At 39.7% G+C, this 18,270-nt stretch overlaps 1 protein-coding gene and 1 long non-coding RNA gene across 8 annotated transcripts in view; one reads left to right on the top strand and one right to left on the bottom strand.

Annotated features, from left to right (window-relative positions):
- The window catches only part of LTBP1 (latent transforming growth factor beta binding protein 1), a 164,429-nt gene that overhangs the window by 122,097 nt on the left and 24,062 nt on the right, over positions 1–18,270 (top strand). For 6 of the 7 annotated variants that reach the window (XM_015857695.2, XM_015857698.2, XM_015857696.2 and 3 more), the window contains 6 exons: positions 329–451; positions 2,533–2,655; positions 4,987–5,109; positions 7,491–7,616; positions 13,873–13,998; positions 15,952–16,095. In XM_015857695.2, coding sequence (XP_015713181.1) covers positions 329–451; positions 2,533–2,655; positions 4,987–5,109; positions 7,491–7,616; positions 13,873–13,998; positions 15,952–16,095 — 765 coding nt within the window. The remainder of the gene's footprint in view (positions 1–328; positions 452–2,532; positions 2,656–4,986; positions 5,110–7,490; positions 7,617–13,872; positions 13,999–15,951; positions 16,096–18,270) is intronic. The other variant, XM_015857697.2, reaches the window with a different exon arrangement.
- On the bottom strand, positions 12,141–13,519 carry LOC116653134. The gene is made up of 2 exons (XR_004306515.1): positions 13,324–13,519; positions 12,141–12,962 (listed from the first exon to the last, which is right to left on the bottom strand). It is a non-coding gene; the product is annotated as an uncharacterized LOC116653134 (long non-coding RNA).

The following is an 18,270-nucleotide window of genomic DNA, read 5'->3' as shown; positions in this document are numbered from 1 at the left end:
GTGCTGGCACTTCCTGACCTCTTTCCTGCAGTACCTTCACTGTAGTTTAAGACACTGTGAGGAAAACTATGGGCAAAAGTAACCTTAGTTAGGTAAGAATGACATTGGCACACCATGCATGGTACAAAACACACCGGGGGAGAAAACGTTTCTCATCCTGAACTGCAGTACTGGGTTGACAGCAGTGTTTTGGTCATGTGGCCTGTGAGCATATTTGTATCTGAGCACTGGCCATCTCGAGTCAGACAGAAGTTGAATAAATTCCCAAGCCTACCTGAGAGATGGTTGTATTCAAGGTAATATGTTTTTGCTTTCTTTATATTCACAGATATAAACGAATGTCAGTATGGCAATCTCTGTGCAAATGGACGTTGTGAAAATACTGAGGGGTCTTTCAGATGTATTTGTGGCCCAGGTTTCAAGCTCTCTGCATCAGAGGATCAGTGTGAAGGTAGGAAGGAGTATGATTAAAATTCATGAAGTGGCACTTTTCTAGTAATATTTCATCTAATGGCATTTCTCTCAATGGAGACACAACAAACGTGCCACACTGAGACTGCGTAACCACACACGTAAGAAGAATGTGGGTTTCTATTTTACGACTTGCGTGGTCACTTTGTATTTTTTGTGATTTCTTATAAAACATCTGGGGTTATAAAGCAAATCAGCAATGTTTAGTCATATTTACACTGCTTGTTTGGAGTTCCTGCAAAATGCTTTACATTTCTGTCATTTGAGAGAATTGGGGACTGTTGCTTTTGCTGCCTTAAACTTTTAGCGCGGCATTTGCTTATTTGCTTTTCTTTCTAGCTTTTTTTTTCCATGTCAGGGAAAAACCCCAAGGCTTAGAAACCCCCAAGAGTGTTACTTAATTGCTGAGCTGATGCCTGCTTTGCTATCAGTGCTTTTTGAGCAGCTTAGAAGGACTGTGGTGTTATATTTACAAGATCCATACCTGCACCTCAGTGTTGGGTCCTGCATTTCTTCCACATACGACATTCCTGCCACTCTGGTGGATCAAAATTAGGTCTGATGTCAGAGCTGAGCAGTCTGAGAGGGAACATAGAGTACATACATTAACCATGAATATCCCTTTCCTCCTTGAGCAAGCATTAGGACTCTTGCAACCTCTCCCCCAAAAGTGAAAATCTGAGGGAATGTCTCGGGGAAGCCGTGGAAGCACACAGAAATCTGAGTTTCTTGTCAGTTTTTTTTTTTCTTTTTCTTTTTTTCGCTTTACGCAAACATCTGTGTATAGCACCAAATACATTCAGACTTCTGAGTGCTAAAATAATACAATAAAACCGAATCATCATTCATTTAACTTTGTCAGGGAATTTGAAGCAAAACAAGGCTGTACGCTAAATGGCGTGAGTGAGTTAAATGTGCTGTCCAGGACACAGACCAGACCAGTCTTGGGGAAAGTATGTAGACAAAGTTTGACTGCTTCCTCTGAGCCTTTCATGGAAAAGAGCCCTTGCCAAGCTACACTGGCATGTGCAGACAGCTCTCCTTAAAGTGCACCCTTCTCGAGTCAGGGCTTGTACATGCACCCAGATGCTTCATGCAGCCCCACAGAATTTGGTGATCCTTAAATTCAAAACTTCTCTGGTCGCAGGGGACCATGGCTCAAGAAGGAGATCAGGCTGTGAAGCCGTAACACAGAGCAGAGAAAACTCCAAGTAACTTTCTCCTGTTTGAATTATAGAGTATTTTCAGAACAACAGGTACCCATGCCTAAATCCTAGAAGTGACTGACAATCCGTCATATAACTATAAAACGTTTGTTAGGAAATTGTAATTATAAATAAGAGAGGGAAAGGCGGTCCCTAGCTTACGCAGCACACATGGTAAGTTCTAAATCCAGAGTGCTGCTCCCCTCCATTATTTCGACTTTTCCATAGGAAAATTTAAACTTAGTGTTCAAGTCCATTTGGTAACCCAGGCTGACCCCGCATTATGAGAACTTGAAGCGCTGAGGGATTAGCGGTGGTTGTAGAAGCAAAGAGATGTTTCCCCTTGCTTAGAGAATTAATGCTGTTGCAAGGCAAGTATTTAAAGGAGCCTCAATGTGCGAGTTAACAGGGGAATGGCCTGTCAGTGTGCATCTGAAAACCACACCCTGCTAAAAGGTGGTGAGCCGGCTGGAAAGTATTTTGTGGGTTTTGCTGACTCACTGGAGCAATTGGCTTGTTACCTTTGCCAGAGAGAAGAGAAACAAAAGCAGCTCTCAAGCAGTGTGTCTGTGTGTGTACTTGTGAGTCTGGGTGTATTTGCATGTCTACTGTGGGATACACTGACGCTATGGGAGAGAACAGTGAATGCAGTCACCTTGAGGGAAACATTCTACCTGCAGTTTCCTATATTTTTATGCATTGTATGATCTGTCTGCATTTGTAAATAAAATCAAGAGAAGCAGTACTTACTTATGCCACTGTGCTTTGCTATTTTGTTCAGGGATGTTTTTTGCACTATTTGCTCAGTAATCTGTATTTTTGATGTGTCATATCATCCCTGTCTCTCCTGCTACAGATATAGATGAATGCCAGCACAGAACACTATGCGTCAATGGACGCTGCAGGAACACAGAAGGGTCTTTCAGATGTGTTTGTAGCCCAGGTTACGTGCTGTCTGCTACTGGAGATCAGTGTGAAGGTAAGCTCGTGGACTTAAGCTACTGATCCATATTTTCAGAAACATCTTGAGTCTCTCAGCCATAGGCATGAACTCTTTTGTAAATGAGACAGAAAAACATTGCAGCTTTCCTTCTTGATACTTTACTGTCAACTTCACAGTTCTCATCTGCACAACTACATATTTATGGTTTCTTAGAAACGGTCTATGTCATCTTTCCACATGTAAGAAATCAGTATGTGTGTTGCCAGCAGTAAGGGCCAGAAGAGCAGTTGACAGTGATACCAAAAACAGTTCAGCTTTTCCAAATCTTGTTGCTTACACAGAGGTCTGTGTTGGATTCTGTATTACAAACAGACACTGTTCACGTGGGGGCCTGCTAAGTGAAAACTTCTTCAGTTGGTTTTGGAAACCTGTAACCAGTCACTGCAATCCCACATGTGCAGATGCAAGAGAAATGCACACAGTCTGAGATGTGCACCAGAGGGATCTGCTGGTGCTCACAACTTTCACTGTCTCAGAAGGGAATTAGATGTTAGGCAAATGTAGGGAGAAATGCTAGGTTATAACAGCCACATTCTATTTTCTCTCAAGCTGGGCAGCTTAATGTCCAGTAATCAGCAAATAGATTTGTTATTTTATTGTTATCATTATAGGTATAACCTTTTGCTGCGCTGCTCACAATGACCATAAGCACATGGAATTTCTTGCTGAAGAACTCCAGAAACAATTCTACCTCAATTGCTTCCTTATCTCCCACCCTGGGGGGAAAAGCTCTGTTAAACTCTTGCCATGGGTGTAGTATTAGCATATATAACCTTTCCAGTGTCTGGTGTGCTTTTTTTGGCTGCTAATAGCAAGGAAATGAGACAGCTCCTTACTGCTGCTCTAACTGCCTTGTGTTCTGCTGTTAGGTTATTGTTCACACAGCATTTGGAGGTGGTTACCTTGTTCTCATAGAGAGCAGTACATCAGGAACACTCTTGTTCCATTGATTAGGATAGAAGAGCATTTCACCCAGAGCTGTTTCACTTGATGCTGTTTCTCAAGACAAGCTTCCATCAGACTAGACTTATCAGTGCTGATGTTGTGGGACTGCCCACGTTTAATGAGTGGCAGCATCTCCTGTCACCAACAAGGAATGAGGATATCTTTTAATTTCTTTGGTACATTGATACCCTTTGATATTGACCTGTTTGGAGAGTCTTGTCACTGAAGAACATAAGAACAAGAGGTTTGCATCCCATACAGCAAATAATGAATTCTGACTGAATTTGGCAGAAAATGCTCCCTTGTTGTGAGACTTGGCATTAACTTGGGGCAGGGGAGTCGTTAATTTTTTTTCTCAGGCTCCCAGTCAAAATTAATTGCTGTTTTTTAAATAAACCACAATTTATTTCTTAGTTGAAAATGATTGTAAAACACGCAGCTATCAGAAGGTCATGAGTTTGTCAGCATTAAGTGCAATTTTATCTGCCTTAACATTCATTGTCTGTCCTGTTGTAGCAATAGGCTCAGTGAGTTACAAGGTAAAGCACTGTGGAGGCAGAAGCAAGTTACTTACATTTCTTTTATTCTCTTATTTTCTGTTTGCTTTTAACAACCATCCCTGGAATATATGAATGTAGGTGCTTTCTGAGTCAATGTTGTACCTGCACTCCATTTCCTGAATGAAAAGATGTTTGGTGGAGACAATGCCTAGTATCTTGTTCTTTAAATGTTTGGTTGCTTTGTATCTAATTTCTAGCTGTTTGTCAAGCAACATGTCTAACCCATGGATGTTGACTGCATTCAGTGTGACCTGTGTCCTACAAACCTGTCCACATGGTTGTTGCATGAATAGTCCCCACAAGCACATCTTGTATGGTGTGGCACACCAGCTATGTCTGGGCTTGCACATGTAGGGGACAAGATCCAAGTCAGATCACTTCAGGCTCAGCAATCTTTGGTCTAAACATGTCTAAAGATACATATTTCAAAATACAGGTTTGCATCACTAGGCATGTTTTGAATCTATCTTCTAAATGTGCAACTAGTTGGATTTTTGTACTACTCTAACATTGCATTCGCTATTAAAGTTATGGAGAGATTGATATAAAGGTCATTTATGATAGCTTTCATTAGTGATGCAGATGGCACACGCTAGACATGCTTGGTAAGAAGAAATGTCACAAACTCAAATTATAAAGCTTTCTAGAAATAAAGCAGTTAGACAATACAATGAAGGAAATAAGAAGGACATTCTATCATTCACTGTTATTAAAGGACATTGTAGCTTCAAGTTGATAAGTGTCACTTAAGAACTTCATCAGCTTTTCATCATCTAATTACTCAGTTACATTTTTATTTCAGATATTGATGAGTGCCTTGAAGACACCAATATTTGCCTTGGAGGAAACTGCATGAATACCGATGGATCTTACAAATGCTCTTGTCTAGATGGTTTCCAGCAGATTGCCAATAGGGGATGTCAAGGTAGGAATTAGCTGTTAAAAATAACTGGGTCGCTTTTATAAATGTACAAGTCTAAAATCATAATTTGTGATGGTCATCAGTCATGACAATGAGGATAAATTATTTTTATTTATGATTGGTAACACTTGCGTACTCTGTTCACTTCATACTATTGCCTCTAAATACAAACTGAAAAATGCTTTCAAGAGGCTTAAATTTCAGTCTTCTGAACTTGAAGGAAGAACTCTACTAGAATTAACAGAGATGCAGTGCTGCATTTTCCCAAATCTATGAGCATTTATTTTGACACAATCTAATCCTCTGTGTTTGTGGATAGATGCTGTAACAGAGCAGTACAGCTCATGTCGAATCACGTTAGGTAAACATGTCTCATCCCTAACACATTCTGCAGCACTTGGTGGAGGATGAGGAGGAAGAGAATGTGTTACCTGAGGCTAAATCAACATTGCTAAGCCCAGAAAAAGTACTTCCCAGCTTAGGGTCTGAAGAATCCTAACTGTGTTGACACAACATTTAGGCATGCCTCAGCGTTCCCTTCTACCTTCCATTATTATGAGACGGGAAGCATGATATTAGAGCTGGAAGTTGGTAGCGTGCTCTTGCTGTTGTTGAGCTGTTACAGGATTTAACAGTACAATTTTTACTACTCAGAGATGGAAATCTTGAATGTATGTTCTTGTCCTCTATTGTGGACTGAGCAAAACTAGCCATACGAATATAATAACCGATTGCTTTTTTTTTTCCCCATCAGATGGAAAATAATTTTAAATGACTGAAAATCAATCAGAATTCTGTAATAACAACAAAAAATACATTGAAAAAAAAATAACAGAACTTGAGTGGAGTGATCAGGGGTATGGCAAAAGTCCAAGATAATAGACCACTAGGGTAGAGCAATCATATGGTAAGCTTAATATGAGCATACAACATGTATTTTAATAGAGTAATGTGCATGCTGAAGAAGGAATCTCAGCCACATGGGTAGTTTAATGGATTTCCTTCTGAAGCACAGAGACTGAAAAGGATGTAGGGGTCAGAGATAGGTAGCTAAATATGGGCTTTCGCTGCAACCCTGTGGCCAGTAGGACTAATGCACTTCCTGAAAGATAGAATAAGCAGAATATCTAGCAGGAGAATGAAAATATTATTTACCTCTATTTTGCAATTGATGCAACTGCTCTTGGCACGTGGGACATCTGGGAGCTCACATGGATGCTGACGAGCTGAACGGAGTTCGGGGATTAACCCATATATACAACAGCTGGAGGTAAAAGGAATGAATGATTTAAAAACTTCTATTTGGTTGAAGAAAAAAAAAAAAGGGCAGGTGATTTGATCACAGCCTGATTTCCTTCAAAGGAAGTCAAAGTTCAAAATAGAGAGCTGTTAAATTATACTGGCAAATGTGTCACAGAATGCAGTGCCTGCAAAGCTGCATCTGGACTAATTCAGGTTAGAAATTAGGAACACTTATTTTGGTAAGGAGCAAAGTTACAGAGAGTCCAAAACATCAGAAGGTACGTAGAGGGCTCTTAAGGCAAAGAGAAACTTTAATTTTGTTCTCCTGTTTTTTTAATACATTATTTTACCCTTGTGTAACAAGCTGTTCTGGCATTTTAAAAAACAACACAAAAACACCACCACACAGCTCAGACCTGAGAGCAGCGTGTGTGCTAGGAAGGTACTGAGCTGCCCTTGCCAGTGCTGACCTTATGGGATTTAGACAAACTCAGAGAGCTTCGTAGAGTATCTCATTGGTCTCCATTTAACTTGAATTAAGAGAAGTCTTTTCCCTATGCACCTCATACAGATACTGCCCTTCCTCCAGCTGTCTTTGTTCTTCCCATTTGTGCCATGCCTTCAGGACGCGAGCCTAGAAGGATTTATACACGCAGGATGCAATCAGTCCATATCTATAGAAAATCTATAACGCCATCATGGGACTTTAAATGATAGTACTGAAATCATAACTTCCCTGTTCTTTCGAAGTTATTGCCTGTTTCATTGCACTTTGTATGGCTGTAACAATAGCTGGAATCTAAGCAACAAAGACAGTGAAGAGGAAGAAATCCTGCTATCCTGTGAGATGGAGCCAGCTGAGAATTCTCCTAGTAGAAGAATACATGTTGGCTTGTACAGAGCTTATACTGACATCTCAGAAATCATTCTCATCGGCTCATCCTCACTGCAGACAGCAGTACATGGGATGTATTATACATTTAAACATACAGGTTTTTAAAATGTTCCCACAGGATTTGCTTGCTCCTGAAAATGAACACAATTTGCATAGCTGGTAGAAGCTGCTTTTTAAGAATAATCGAACTTAGGATTGGTGTTAAGGTAATGATTGCTTGCGAAGCTGTTAATGTCTCTCCTTTCAGATATCAATGAATGTGAGAGATCTGACCTCTGTTCACCTCATGGAGAGTGTCTAAACACAGATGGTTCCTACCAGTGCATATGTGAGCAGGGCTTTTCTGTGTCTGCAGACGGCCGAACTTGTGAAGGTGAGACAAGTCGCAGTAATTCGTGAGCTTCCCCCTAATTCACTAATAGCATTCCCATTGATTTGCTGATACTGGCTGGGGTGGGCGGGGGGGAAGCAGTCTGTTTTTATGTACTATTCCAGAACCGTTATTAACTCAGCAATCTGCCACCTAAAGGTCTTTTCTGGTGTTTTTCTAAGAAATGCATGATGTGATAAATTGCTGTTTATGTCATAATAAGTACAACAAGAAATATACAAATTGGGAGACACAATGGAGCTGAAGATTGTTAGAAGCTGTGCTTTACTTCAAAAAGTCTAGAATTTACATTAACCGAGGGATGTTATTTGGTTATTGTATGAGAGATTTCCCTGTTCCTAATGGAAAGCACACACTTTGTAGTGATGCTGATTCACTTAATTTGAACTTGTGCTCAGCGATACCAAGGAGATATGTGGCTTTGTGACAGTGATACGGATAGAAAATATGAATTCCCCTAACTGTGAGTGGCTGTGCTTATGGATGAAAGAATTTTCCAAGGCAAGAAGCCTTGTGGGGAGAGTAACAATTCTGAAGAGGAGGAAGTTTGTATATGCTGTATTAGTTCAGCAGGATGCGTGCAGAGAAGATAACCTGGGCAGGGATAGTTCAGTGTTAAAACCTTGCAGTAGTGGATCTCAAACATCCAAAACATAAGCAAGCTGTTCCCTATCCTAGATTATAAGCCAGTAAATTCTTACATGATTGATTTTCCATGGGCCAGCTCTTCTCATCACTTTGCTTAGGTCTAATGAAAAGACTCTTCCTTCTACGGAGAAGATGCATGGAAACTTCTGTAACATTTATTCAGTCTACTATTAGCAGAGGGAAGACAGAATTATTATTTGAGCTGAACTTGTTAAAGTACTATGACAACTAAGGAAATCAAGTTGGTAAGGGAATATTGTTATGCTGATGTAAGAGAATGTATGCTATATATTTAAATTCAGCATGACATCAAACATGCTATTTGTGCTTTACTTACTTTTGATAACTAAAAACTCCTGTAGATATTTTGTTGCTTTTTCATCTCTAAACATTTATTTTGTCATAATGTTATAGAAAAGCCTGGTAATTAGGCTAGAGAGGGTGACCTTGAATAGGCCCAGTGACACATGGAGAAGCCAGTATTATATGATTTCAAGTAATGGGGCAATTCCAACTTTTCTAGTTACCAGTTGCTAAAAATCATGTTCTTAGACTCTTTTGGCAGCACATATACATTTCACCCAGTCTTTATATAGGCCATGGTTAAATATCTTCTATTTATCAGCAAGAAAAGTAATAGCAGGTGTTTTGCCTTATGGTTGAGCACAGTTTTAAAAAGAGAATGAGGGAAGAATGTAGCTGGCTATTAGTAGAAACCAAACGTTTACCAGCCTTGTGGAATCAAACTCTCAGAAATCAAAAAAGACAACACTGAACAGAAACACAACTAAAAAAGTTAATGGCATCTGATTTTAGGAGGTAGACCAGAAACTGAATCCTCTCTGTATTAATCTCTGACAGTTAATAAGCAGTACTTAAGGAAGGGTTATTATCACGTATGATACAGCAGTATGTAGGTAGTCTTCATTAAAATAAAAAGGCCGGAGTTTACTAAATAGCAAAGGATGAAATCACCAGATAGATCCGTTTCCAGGAGCATGAGTAGTTTTGGAAAATTTTTAGTGAAGAATGAAAAAAAGCACAAAACCAGGTCACTGTGCTTCACAAGTAATTGGTGTTGTGTATGGAATACAGATCAGACTTCAGCACTTGGAAAAGTATTTTAATAACTTGGCGAAACAGGGGGACTTCTAGTCTTCTGAAGTAGCAGCTCTCATTTTTTACTGTGACTAGTTTCTCCGTTCTGTCATTTTAATAATAACAATTCTAGAGTTGAAGAAAATCATTTAAGGGAGGGAAGCACTGAAGACTTCAGTGTTTAATTAATATTCCCTGCTCAGTTAATATTTGTTCTGATGTTAGTTTCAAGAGTCAGCTTGCAAAAGGACAAGATGAAACAATAAGATTAGAAACAGAAAGAATGTGTGACATTCCAGGTACTGAGAAAGGATGTGGCTTCAAGCTGCAGAAGCTACTGTTCTTTACACGAGGTGCCTCTGAATGTATCTCCAGTTAAGGGAGTGAGGACTGCTTATGCCATCAGAGAAAGAAGGTGAGGAAATTTTGCTGGATTTGGATGCTTTTCTGTACCTGGAGAACACATTTTCCATATCTCCAAGCTTTTTTTGTATGAATTTAATCTTTGAAGAGTCAGAAACAACAACAACGTAAAACAGTAAGAAGCCCTTGTAGTTCAGTTCTGGTATGGAGTTTTTATGGCCATGGCCAAAGCAAACTGAACAGCTGTGCAGACTGTGTCTTCTTCCATGGTGCAGACAAACTTTTGTTGTGGTGCTGACATTTCACTGCTTCATGGCCCCGGGCTCAGCAATTTAGCTGTGCCATGCCCTCAGAACAGGAGGCTCTTATAGCACTCCATAGCTCCCTGTGGAGCTCTCTGGGGTTCCTGTAAGGGTATCTTACCCAGCTGGTTGCTAGTTAACTGTCTTGGCAAAACTCAACTTAGAGGTTCTCTGATGCTGAAGTCAATGCCCTGCACAAAGCGCCTCTTCTGTTTTCATGTCAAATCTTATCTGTCTCTCAGTGGCTCCCTCACTTTTCCCTCTCTCTGCTCCAAGCCCGTATCCCCAGTGTCAGCATCAACAGGCACTCCAAAGTAATTTATGTATTCTTTCAGAGCTCTCCAGTGTCTGCTTGCCTTCAGTTGCCATCTTGTAAATTTTATGCAGTAGGCAACTTAATTTTCACCAAGTCTCTGATATAAATACTGAGGTAAGAAAGCTTTTGCCAAACTTGGATTCAGGTATTCATCTCCATAGTGCCCCTGTGAGCTCTTTCTTTGTTTTGCAATGAATAAAGAACAATCATAATCTTCACCAACTTCAATAATGTTTCCTGATAGAGATGTGTTAGGGCAACTGTTTTTTAATGGGATGCTAAAGAAAGAAGGAAAACAAAGGGAAAAACAAGAGTCTGTCTTGCCGTATTACAATCTTTCAATGACCATCCGGAATCCCTGTCTCTATATGATCAATCTTTAGTCAGGTATTCACTGTCCTGATTCTAACTTGGGGGTGTTTTGAACGGCCTTGGAAAGTCTCAGTGCCACAGCTGTTCTTCTAAGCAGTGTACAAAACTGTCCTGACAGAGATTTTGCAATGTAAATTGATTTCAGTGAGATTTACATATTTGTGCCTGAGGTTATGTATTCCTTCACTTAGTTCACGTTGCAAAGGATTGTTGAGTAGGAACAGGCTCGAGTGCACAAGCATTGCCTTTCTTTACACCTTGATGATGTTAGATCAAAGGAGTTTGGGTTAAAGCAGGCAGCACTGAGTCACGGATTCTAAAGCAATCATAATTAGAGGGCTACTTTAGTCACTGCACACACATAGGATGTATTTATTTCATATTTAATTTTTTCCCTTGCTCTGTCTCTATATAGCAAGAGAATTGCCAATTACAAGGTTCATGCTTTACAGCATCATTAAAGGAACAAATGCCCTTTCCGGCTGTAAAACAGGCATCCTTTGAATGAGCTGTCTAGACAAAGGAAAATATTTGGTACTTGGACCTTCTCTGTAATTTCCCATGCACTGAAAGATCCAGTCATGTTCAGACTGTGTGCTTCTTTAAGACAAAGCCATCTCCTGTGGATATACTATATACTTAATTAGGACACCTGTTACAATCACAGATTTTATTTCTGCAGATTTCCAGTCTGTGACCTTAGTTTACTGAAGAACATAATCCATTCTGCTATCTGTTTCCTTTAATATTTAGGCATTCAGAAGAAGAAATACTGTAATTCATGTAATTCCAAAATCCCCAGTTGTAGTCTCTCCTGTCTGAGCTTTCAGCAGTGTGAACGTCCTGTGGCTCAGGAACTTCTGTTATTAAACTATAGCTAGCCACTAAAAATACAAGCACTGCATTATTGTCTGTTTTCTTAAATTCCTGGCTGTCAATCCACCACTGCTTACTCAATTTGAATTCCCCTAACTGGGCTTTCTGAATAAAAGATATAGTGTTAAGATTTCTTTTTTTACCGGATATATGAAACTCCGGATGAGGCTTAAAATCAACCTGAAGTATGTCATACAGGTCTAGTGCTCAGTAGCAAAAGTGAAGGTTCACAAAAACACAACTGTGTGACTGCTGGTGTACAAGTTTTATCTCCATTCTCCCAGTAACCCCATATGCATCCTTTCACTATTCCATCACTGGAATACTTGACCTTTCACCTTTGACAGTGTCTTTTAATACAGGTCTATGTTGTTTGCTCTTACTGCTGAATTAATTCCACTGAGGAGGGTTTGTGGTGGACGTCAAAAAGTCCAGCATCCCAAAAGCACCCTTATTTTCACATTCAGTTCCTTCAGAATAAACACAGTAGCAATTGTATTCTGTGCCAAATACAAATTGCACTTTATAGAATTCATTATTTTGTCTGTTTAATAAATCAAGACGTGAAGCTCATAAAAACTTCTACTGACAAAACCAACAAACCAAATAAAATATTCTGCAAGTTCCATCTGCAAGTGTTCTTAAAATATAATTGATTATATTCATAAATGTCTCATAGATTTCAGTGTATTTAGTACATTCAGTTTTTGCATGAAGTTTGCATTTTAGCTGAATGTAGTTAACCAGTGGATCAGTTCAGTGAGAGGTGAGTTTTCCTTCACTTACTCTACCTTAAAATGATATTAGAGGCCTTCATGGAAAGTACAGTTCCACAATTTATTCGTCAAAAAAGAACTACTAGAGGTGTTTTTTTAACCTATTAATTTAAGAGTTCAGGCTACATGATGTGGATGTCTCTTCTGGTCTTCAAAGTGGATAAGCTGTTCTAAACCTGTCGAACAGTGCTGCTCACCTGTTCAAACACATCCTTTGTGTCAATGCAGGATTTGGTTCTCCCAGCCCAAGTTCAGTGAGTGCATAAGGCCTTTGCTAGAGGTACAGTGGTGGTAGGCTCCATCACGTGGTCTGCTCTAATGAGCAGGATTAACGATCTAGCTAATAACGAGGTAAATCAAAAGTGAGTCACTTTTTTCACCATTTAAAATGTAATTATCTCAGAGGCACGGAACGTAATTCCAGGTGAACAGCAGCCTTACTTAACAGTCACAATGGATTTTAGGAAAGAAAACTAGCAATGACGTCTCCACTTCGAACTGCAGAGGAATTCAGAAGGCAGAAGGTACTGATCCTGGTATCCTGGCAGGTTCCCAGCTTTTTGAGTTAATGTTCTTCCTGAAAAACACACAATGACATGTTAAATGACCACAGATGCTCAGGGCCATGGTTTTAGGTCTTGATTCAAGTAAAGATAGAAATAATATATTCCAAGCACTTGTGATGCACTTACAAAAATAAACCAGATTCTGTCACAAGGAGCTCTGCTTCATTGCAGGCTGGTGGGCAGCTGAGTCAAGAACAGACTTACTCATGCAGTGACTTGTAAGGCCAGTAAACCACAAATGGGAACTACAAATGAAAGAACTGGTATAGAAGGCATGCAGGCGTTGTAATTACTTTGCCTACCTTCATAAGATTATTCATATGTGTAAACTTTGAGGATTAAAACCAGAAGGCACATGCTGCAGATATTTACCACTTAAGCATGCACCACAAAATTCTTCTCTGTGCCAACTGGCAGAATGAGATCCGTGCAGCGCTTCCATGTCCCACATAAACTCTTTGGCCTGCATTCAGCACTTCTGCAGAAGGAATGTAACCATACTCTTAAGCTCTTCTTGCACGAGGGCTTCAGTTTCACATATGCTGTTGACTGTGTAACACCACGCTGACAGAACCTGTAGGAAATGCAGAGATGGTCATGTTTGAACTGTGTCTTATTCTGCACTATCACAGCATCGTGCCGATGTTGGGCAGGTTGGTGATACACATGGGATGCAGTTTAAAAAAAAAAAAGATTGTCTGACATGAGATATCTCCAGTGAAATTAACAGTGAAACTATTTCTAAACTTGTATGTCTTCCTGCTTCATTTTAGGCTTTGGGGTCTGTCCTTTCTGTGTTCCTTTCCATTGTGCAGAGGCATCACAGCTATCTGCAAAAACAGCCCTCCAGTTGTTTTCCTGCACTCCTCGTGCATGTCTGTTTTGACTGTCACATGGCTGATGTTAAATACTTCCTTGCAGACGTTGATGAATGTGTGAATGGCACAATGTGTGGCAGCCATGGGTTCTGTGAAAACATGGATGGCTCCTACCGCTGCCTGTGTTACCAGGGCTACCAGGACTCACAGGATGGGCAAGGATGCACAGGTGAGCTCCCACTTGCAAGTGGTCTCGCTTGTAAGGTTCTAGCAAGCAAAAAGCAGCTGATAAGCAAAATGCATTTCCTCATAAGGACTTATTTCTTATTTCACTGTTTTTATTGAAGTTGTGCCATGTGCTAGCAAAATAAAGTTGAGCTGTGCTTTGCTCACTGAACGCTGTTCCAGGTGGAAATATAACTGTTCAGCCATGTAGTGAAATCTTGTTACTAGAACGGTACAGAGACTGACAGCAAATAAGCTGAACCACTCATTAGAAAAAGATAAAAACAAGAAAATGTACTGTTTCTGAATGTCAGAACCACGCACAGGTATAAATTCTGACAGTGAATTTAATGCTTTGGCCTATTTAAATGCAACATCTGTTTAGTCTCTTAACTGAATAACCAGAACTCTGTAGTACCTCCTACAGGAAATGAAGTCTGGCATGTGGTACATGCAGACTGAATTAGATGGCACGCCTCCCTAGGCACAGTGTATTTCAACATATTTTAACATTGACTTCAAGCCCCAGTAAAGACACCCATCACCATGAAAAGATGTGAGATTTTCATACGTGTGTAAATAGTGCCCGTTTCCTTTTAAGTAATAGGTTTCTCTGACTGTTGATAATAGCATTGGTTGGTCCTAACAAGTGTCTGAGGCAGCGCATGTTTCTAATAGAAACTTAGTACCAGGTCAAGGCATGGTACTCATTAAACAATTTATTCAAGCAGAATTAGGATGAGACTCGGTCTTTCAGTTCTTACCTTCTTAAATACACAGTCCTGGGAATAGAGTGGACAGTTGTAAAATGTTTGTACATTTCAATGCAGGTTATTTAGCAAAAGAATTTTAGGAAAAATGTAAGTTCCTGGCCAGGCAACATTCTACAAAGGTAAAACGCATACTTATAAAAAATAGACATATACAAAGCAGTGTTCAATCACATGAGTAGATTTTCATTCTTCCTGTATAAAAGGCAAGAAGGATAAAAGACTGCCTCACAAATTACACTTTAGACTGTAGTCAATTACAGATATTTCTGAACCATAACAACAAAATTGTAACTTTCAGATTCTGCCACTAGTAGAAAGAATAAGTAGTTTTCAACAGTAAACTTTAATAGCCTAAAAGGGAATAAAGTCATTCTGAGAATATTTGGTGACCTCTGATTAAACAGCAGACAATTTTCCCATCAACTGGAAGGATTTCAGGGTGGACTAATTAGTAGGTGTATGGGATCCAAGTGAAAAATAAGTGGGTTTTTTTTTTTGTTTGTTTAATAGTTGGCCAGTTGCAGTTATTAGTTTGGAGCATCTGAAGGTGGGAGAGGAAACTTGTGCTGTTCTGCAGGAAAATAACCCTTGTGTGCTGCAGTGCAACCTGCAAGGACTCACGAATACAGAGCACGTGCAGGGGAGGTGCAGGTGGAGAATTCATTGTTCAGTGGATGTTCACAGGAAAAATGGGATTCTGAGAGGAAAAGGGAACTGTCTTTTTATAGCGCAGTCTGCATCACAGCACTTATTTCACTCCCTGCCTTTAGGGGAAGTTCGATGGTAAAGAGAACAGATTTGGTAGTAGTAGCTCTTTTAAGAAAACAAATGAAATGAGACTCAATTTTAAAGCCCAAGGAAATGGTGCTGAGAAAAGAAAGTATTTAGAAATGAAAATGAAACTCCCCAATAAAGAAACAGAAGTAAACTGGTGTTGCAGTCTCCTAGCAGTACCCAAACAGCACCAATATTTTTATTAACTGCACCGTGGCTTTCAGGTACCTTTACTTCAAAGGACCTAAGTACTCGTTTATGAGCCCACTTTGCTATTAGTGAGGTTTTAATCCTTCCCCAGAGATCACATCTGAGATCTGGCAGACGATACTGGCACAGGTACAGCAGATAAAAGAATAAACTGTCAGTAGTGGCTCTGAATTGATTTAAATTTCTGCCTTTTTCCCCAGATGTGAATGAATGTGAAATGCTGAGCGGGGTATGTGGTGAAGCCCTCTGTGAAAATGTCGACGGTTCTTTCCTGTGCCTGTGTTCTGATGAAAACCAGGAGTATGATCCTATGACCGGACAGTGTCGCTTCCGTACCTCACCAGGTAAAATACCAGCAGATTTTTGCACGCTTGGCATGATTTTCAGTGAATATGTAACCTGTGTGAAGGTAAAGTTGGTAAAAATTCTTGTGTTAATAACAGAAAACTAAAACTTGGTTGTCCTGAATGTGCGTGCATGAGAGGAGCTGTGTCTGGAACTAAACAGTGTTACCAGTGCATCGCTAGCAGTGAAAATATACCAGAAGTACCCTTTGAAGTTTCTTATACCAACAACCTTGGTAGTAACAGTGAACACTTACAGCAGTTAAGATCAAACAATCTCACATTTGCTGTGCTGTAGCAACGAAATGTGGTATGACATCAACTCTACGGCATGAGTGATTTTTTTAATATATTTTTACAGTGATCTATCAGTATTCTTGGACAGTGTTCAAGGGAGAGTATAATTAAAACCAAAATTTGTATATAAATACATATATTACGCTATTTCTCATAGCGTTAAATAGTGCCAATCTGAGTCCTCAGAAAAGGTGATTAGGAAAGCCTAAAGGCTGAACTGTCAGTGTCTGTGCTCACTTTGCACATTTTACCCCATCTCTTGTCCTGTTTCTCCTCACTGTCCATCTTAAAAGATTTGTGAGGTTTTGTTGAGGTGTTCTGGTTGTTGTGAATACCGCTGGAAATACGTTCTTTAAGAACAAACTTTGAACTCATGAATTGGCCTCCAGTTTTCTACACTGATCCAATCTGGAGCGAAGCGACCCCGTATAGGGAGCAAGAGAGAATAAACAAAGGAGTTAACTTGCACGTTTTTCCCCCTCTGGAATGTAAATCTTGGTATTTTCCTGTTTTCTTCTTGCACTGTAGTCAGTTGTAGCTACTGGAGCACTTTAAAAAACCTGACTCTTCTGCTGGATGCAGACTCTAGAACTTAGAAAGCTGCAGCTATTTTCAGGTATGGCTCAGACTTGTAAACAAGGTTGAAACATCTGCAACACAAGCGCAGCAAGTATTTAGATCCTTGAATGTAGCACTCAGCAGTACTCAAGATGTTGCCTGTGAAATACCATTAACAGCTGACCGACAAACTGAAACTTCCACAAAACCTTGTGAGAAAGATTCAGATTTACAGGAATGAAAAAAGGAAGAGAGGTGAAGCAGAAGCCCCATGTCCAGGGGCATTGCCTCTACTCCTCTTTGTGAGCAGCGCTTTTGGTCCTGCAGTACCTTTCTACCATGAAACACAATAGGCAATAACTGATGCTAACTAAAGTAGCAGCATTTGAATTTATTCCATGAACTGATGGAAGATGGACATTGTTTTCTCCCGCTTAGAAGAAATACGATCACTTATTTAGGGCAAGATAATGAACAGTACTGGGATTTATAAATAAAAGTCAGAGATACGGTATCCAATCATGGTATGAATACCTCAACTGATCCATATTAAATCAAAATCAATCCCCTCCAATCTAACCAACTGCCTCCTCAAAAAATATTGAGGTGTCTAAGTAACAGTTGATAAATGTGAGCATAAAGCTTCCTTGAAGCTAGAAATTTAGTGCCTGAGCACAAACTCTAAACTTCACAAGCTTTCCCGGTTTCCTAATCAGTAGGACTTGAAGGGAAACTTTGTTCTCGGATTACTTTTGTTTTACAGCAATGTATCCATGGTTTTCTAAGCTATGTCACAATCTGAGTTTCAGTCATCTATGAAAATGTGGCCTCAGATACCATTTGTAAACATGCATCACTTCTACTACTTCCTGAATTGTATATACGACTGTGTCTGTATATACACTACACACGCATTAGGTGGTGTAGCTTGCCACATGCAAAGCCAGCTGAGAAATCTGAGAAGACTGCACCTTAACTGTAGGTGCATACTAATATATTTTTACTTTATTCCTGAAAATGGAGCTCAGAAAGTGTGTTACTGGTGCCATGTGCTCAGTCACTCGAGTCTTTGCTGAGGTTTTAGAAGTCGTGAATTTGTAACAATTCACACATTTTCGTTTTAGCAACTACATCACTGATTCGGTGTGCAAATAAGAGGTGGTTATAAGGTAGAAAAGATCTCATCCATTAAATTTATTTTAAGGGCTTGTCTCAGACCATTTCTTAGTTATATAAATGTGTATGCTGCAGTCTAATCACATACTAATGTCCTGATTACCCACTACGTCCTCTAATGCTAACAAACAGTCATATACTGAA

This window comes from Coturnix japonica, chromosome 3, assembly GCF_001577835.2.
Source record: "Coturnix japonica isolate 7356 chromosome 3, Coturnix japonica 2.1, whole genome shotgun sequence".
Taxonomy (NCBI): domain Eukaryota; kingdom Metazoa; phylum Chordata; class Aves; order Galliformes; family Phasianidae; genus Coturnix; species Coturnix japonica.
The sequence above is the reverse complement of the archived record's forward strand: the minus strand, read 5'-3'. Positions and strand labels throughout refer to the sequence as shown.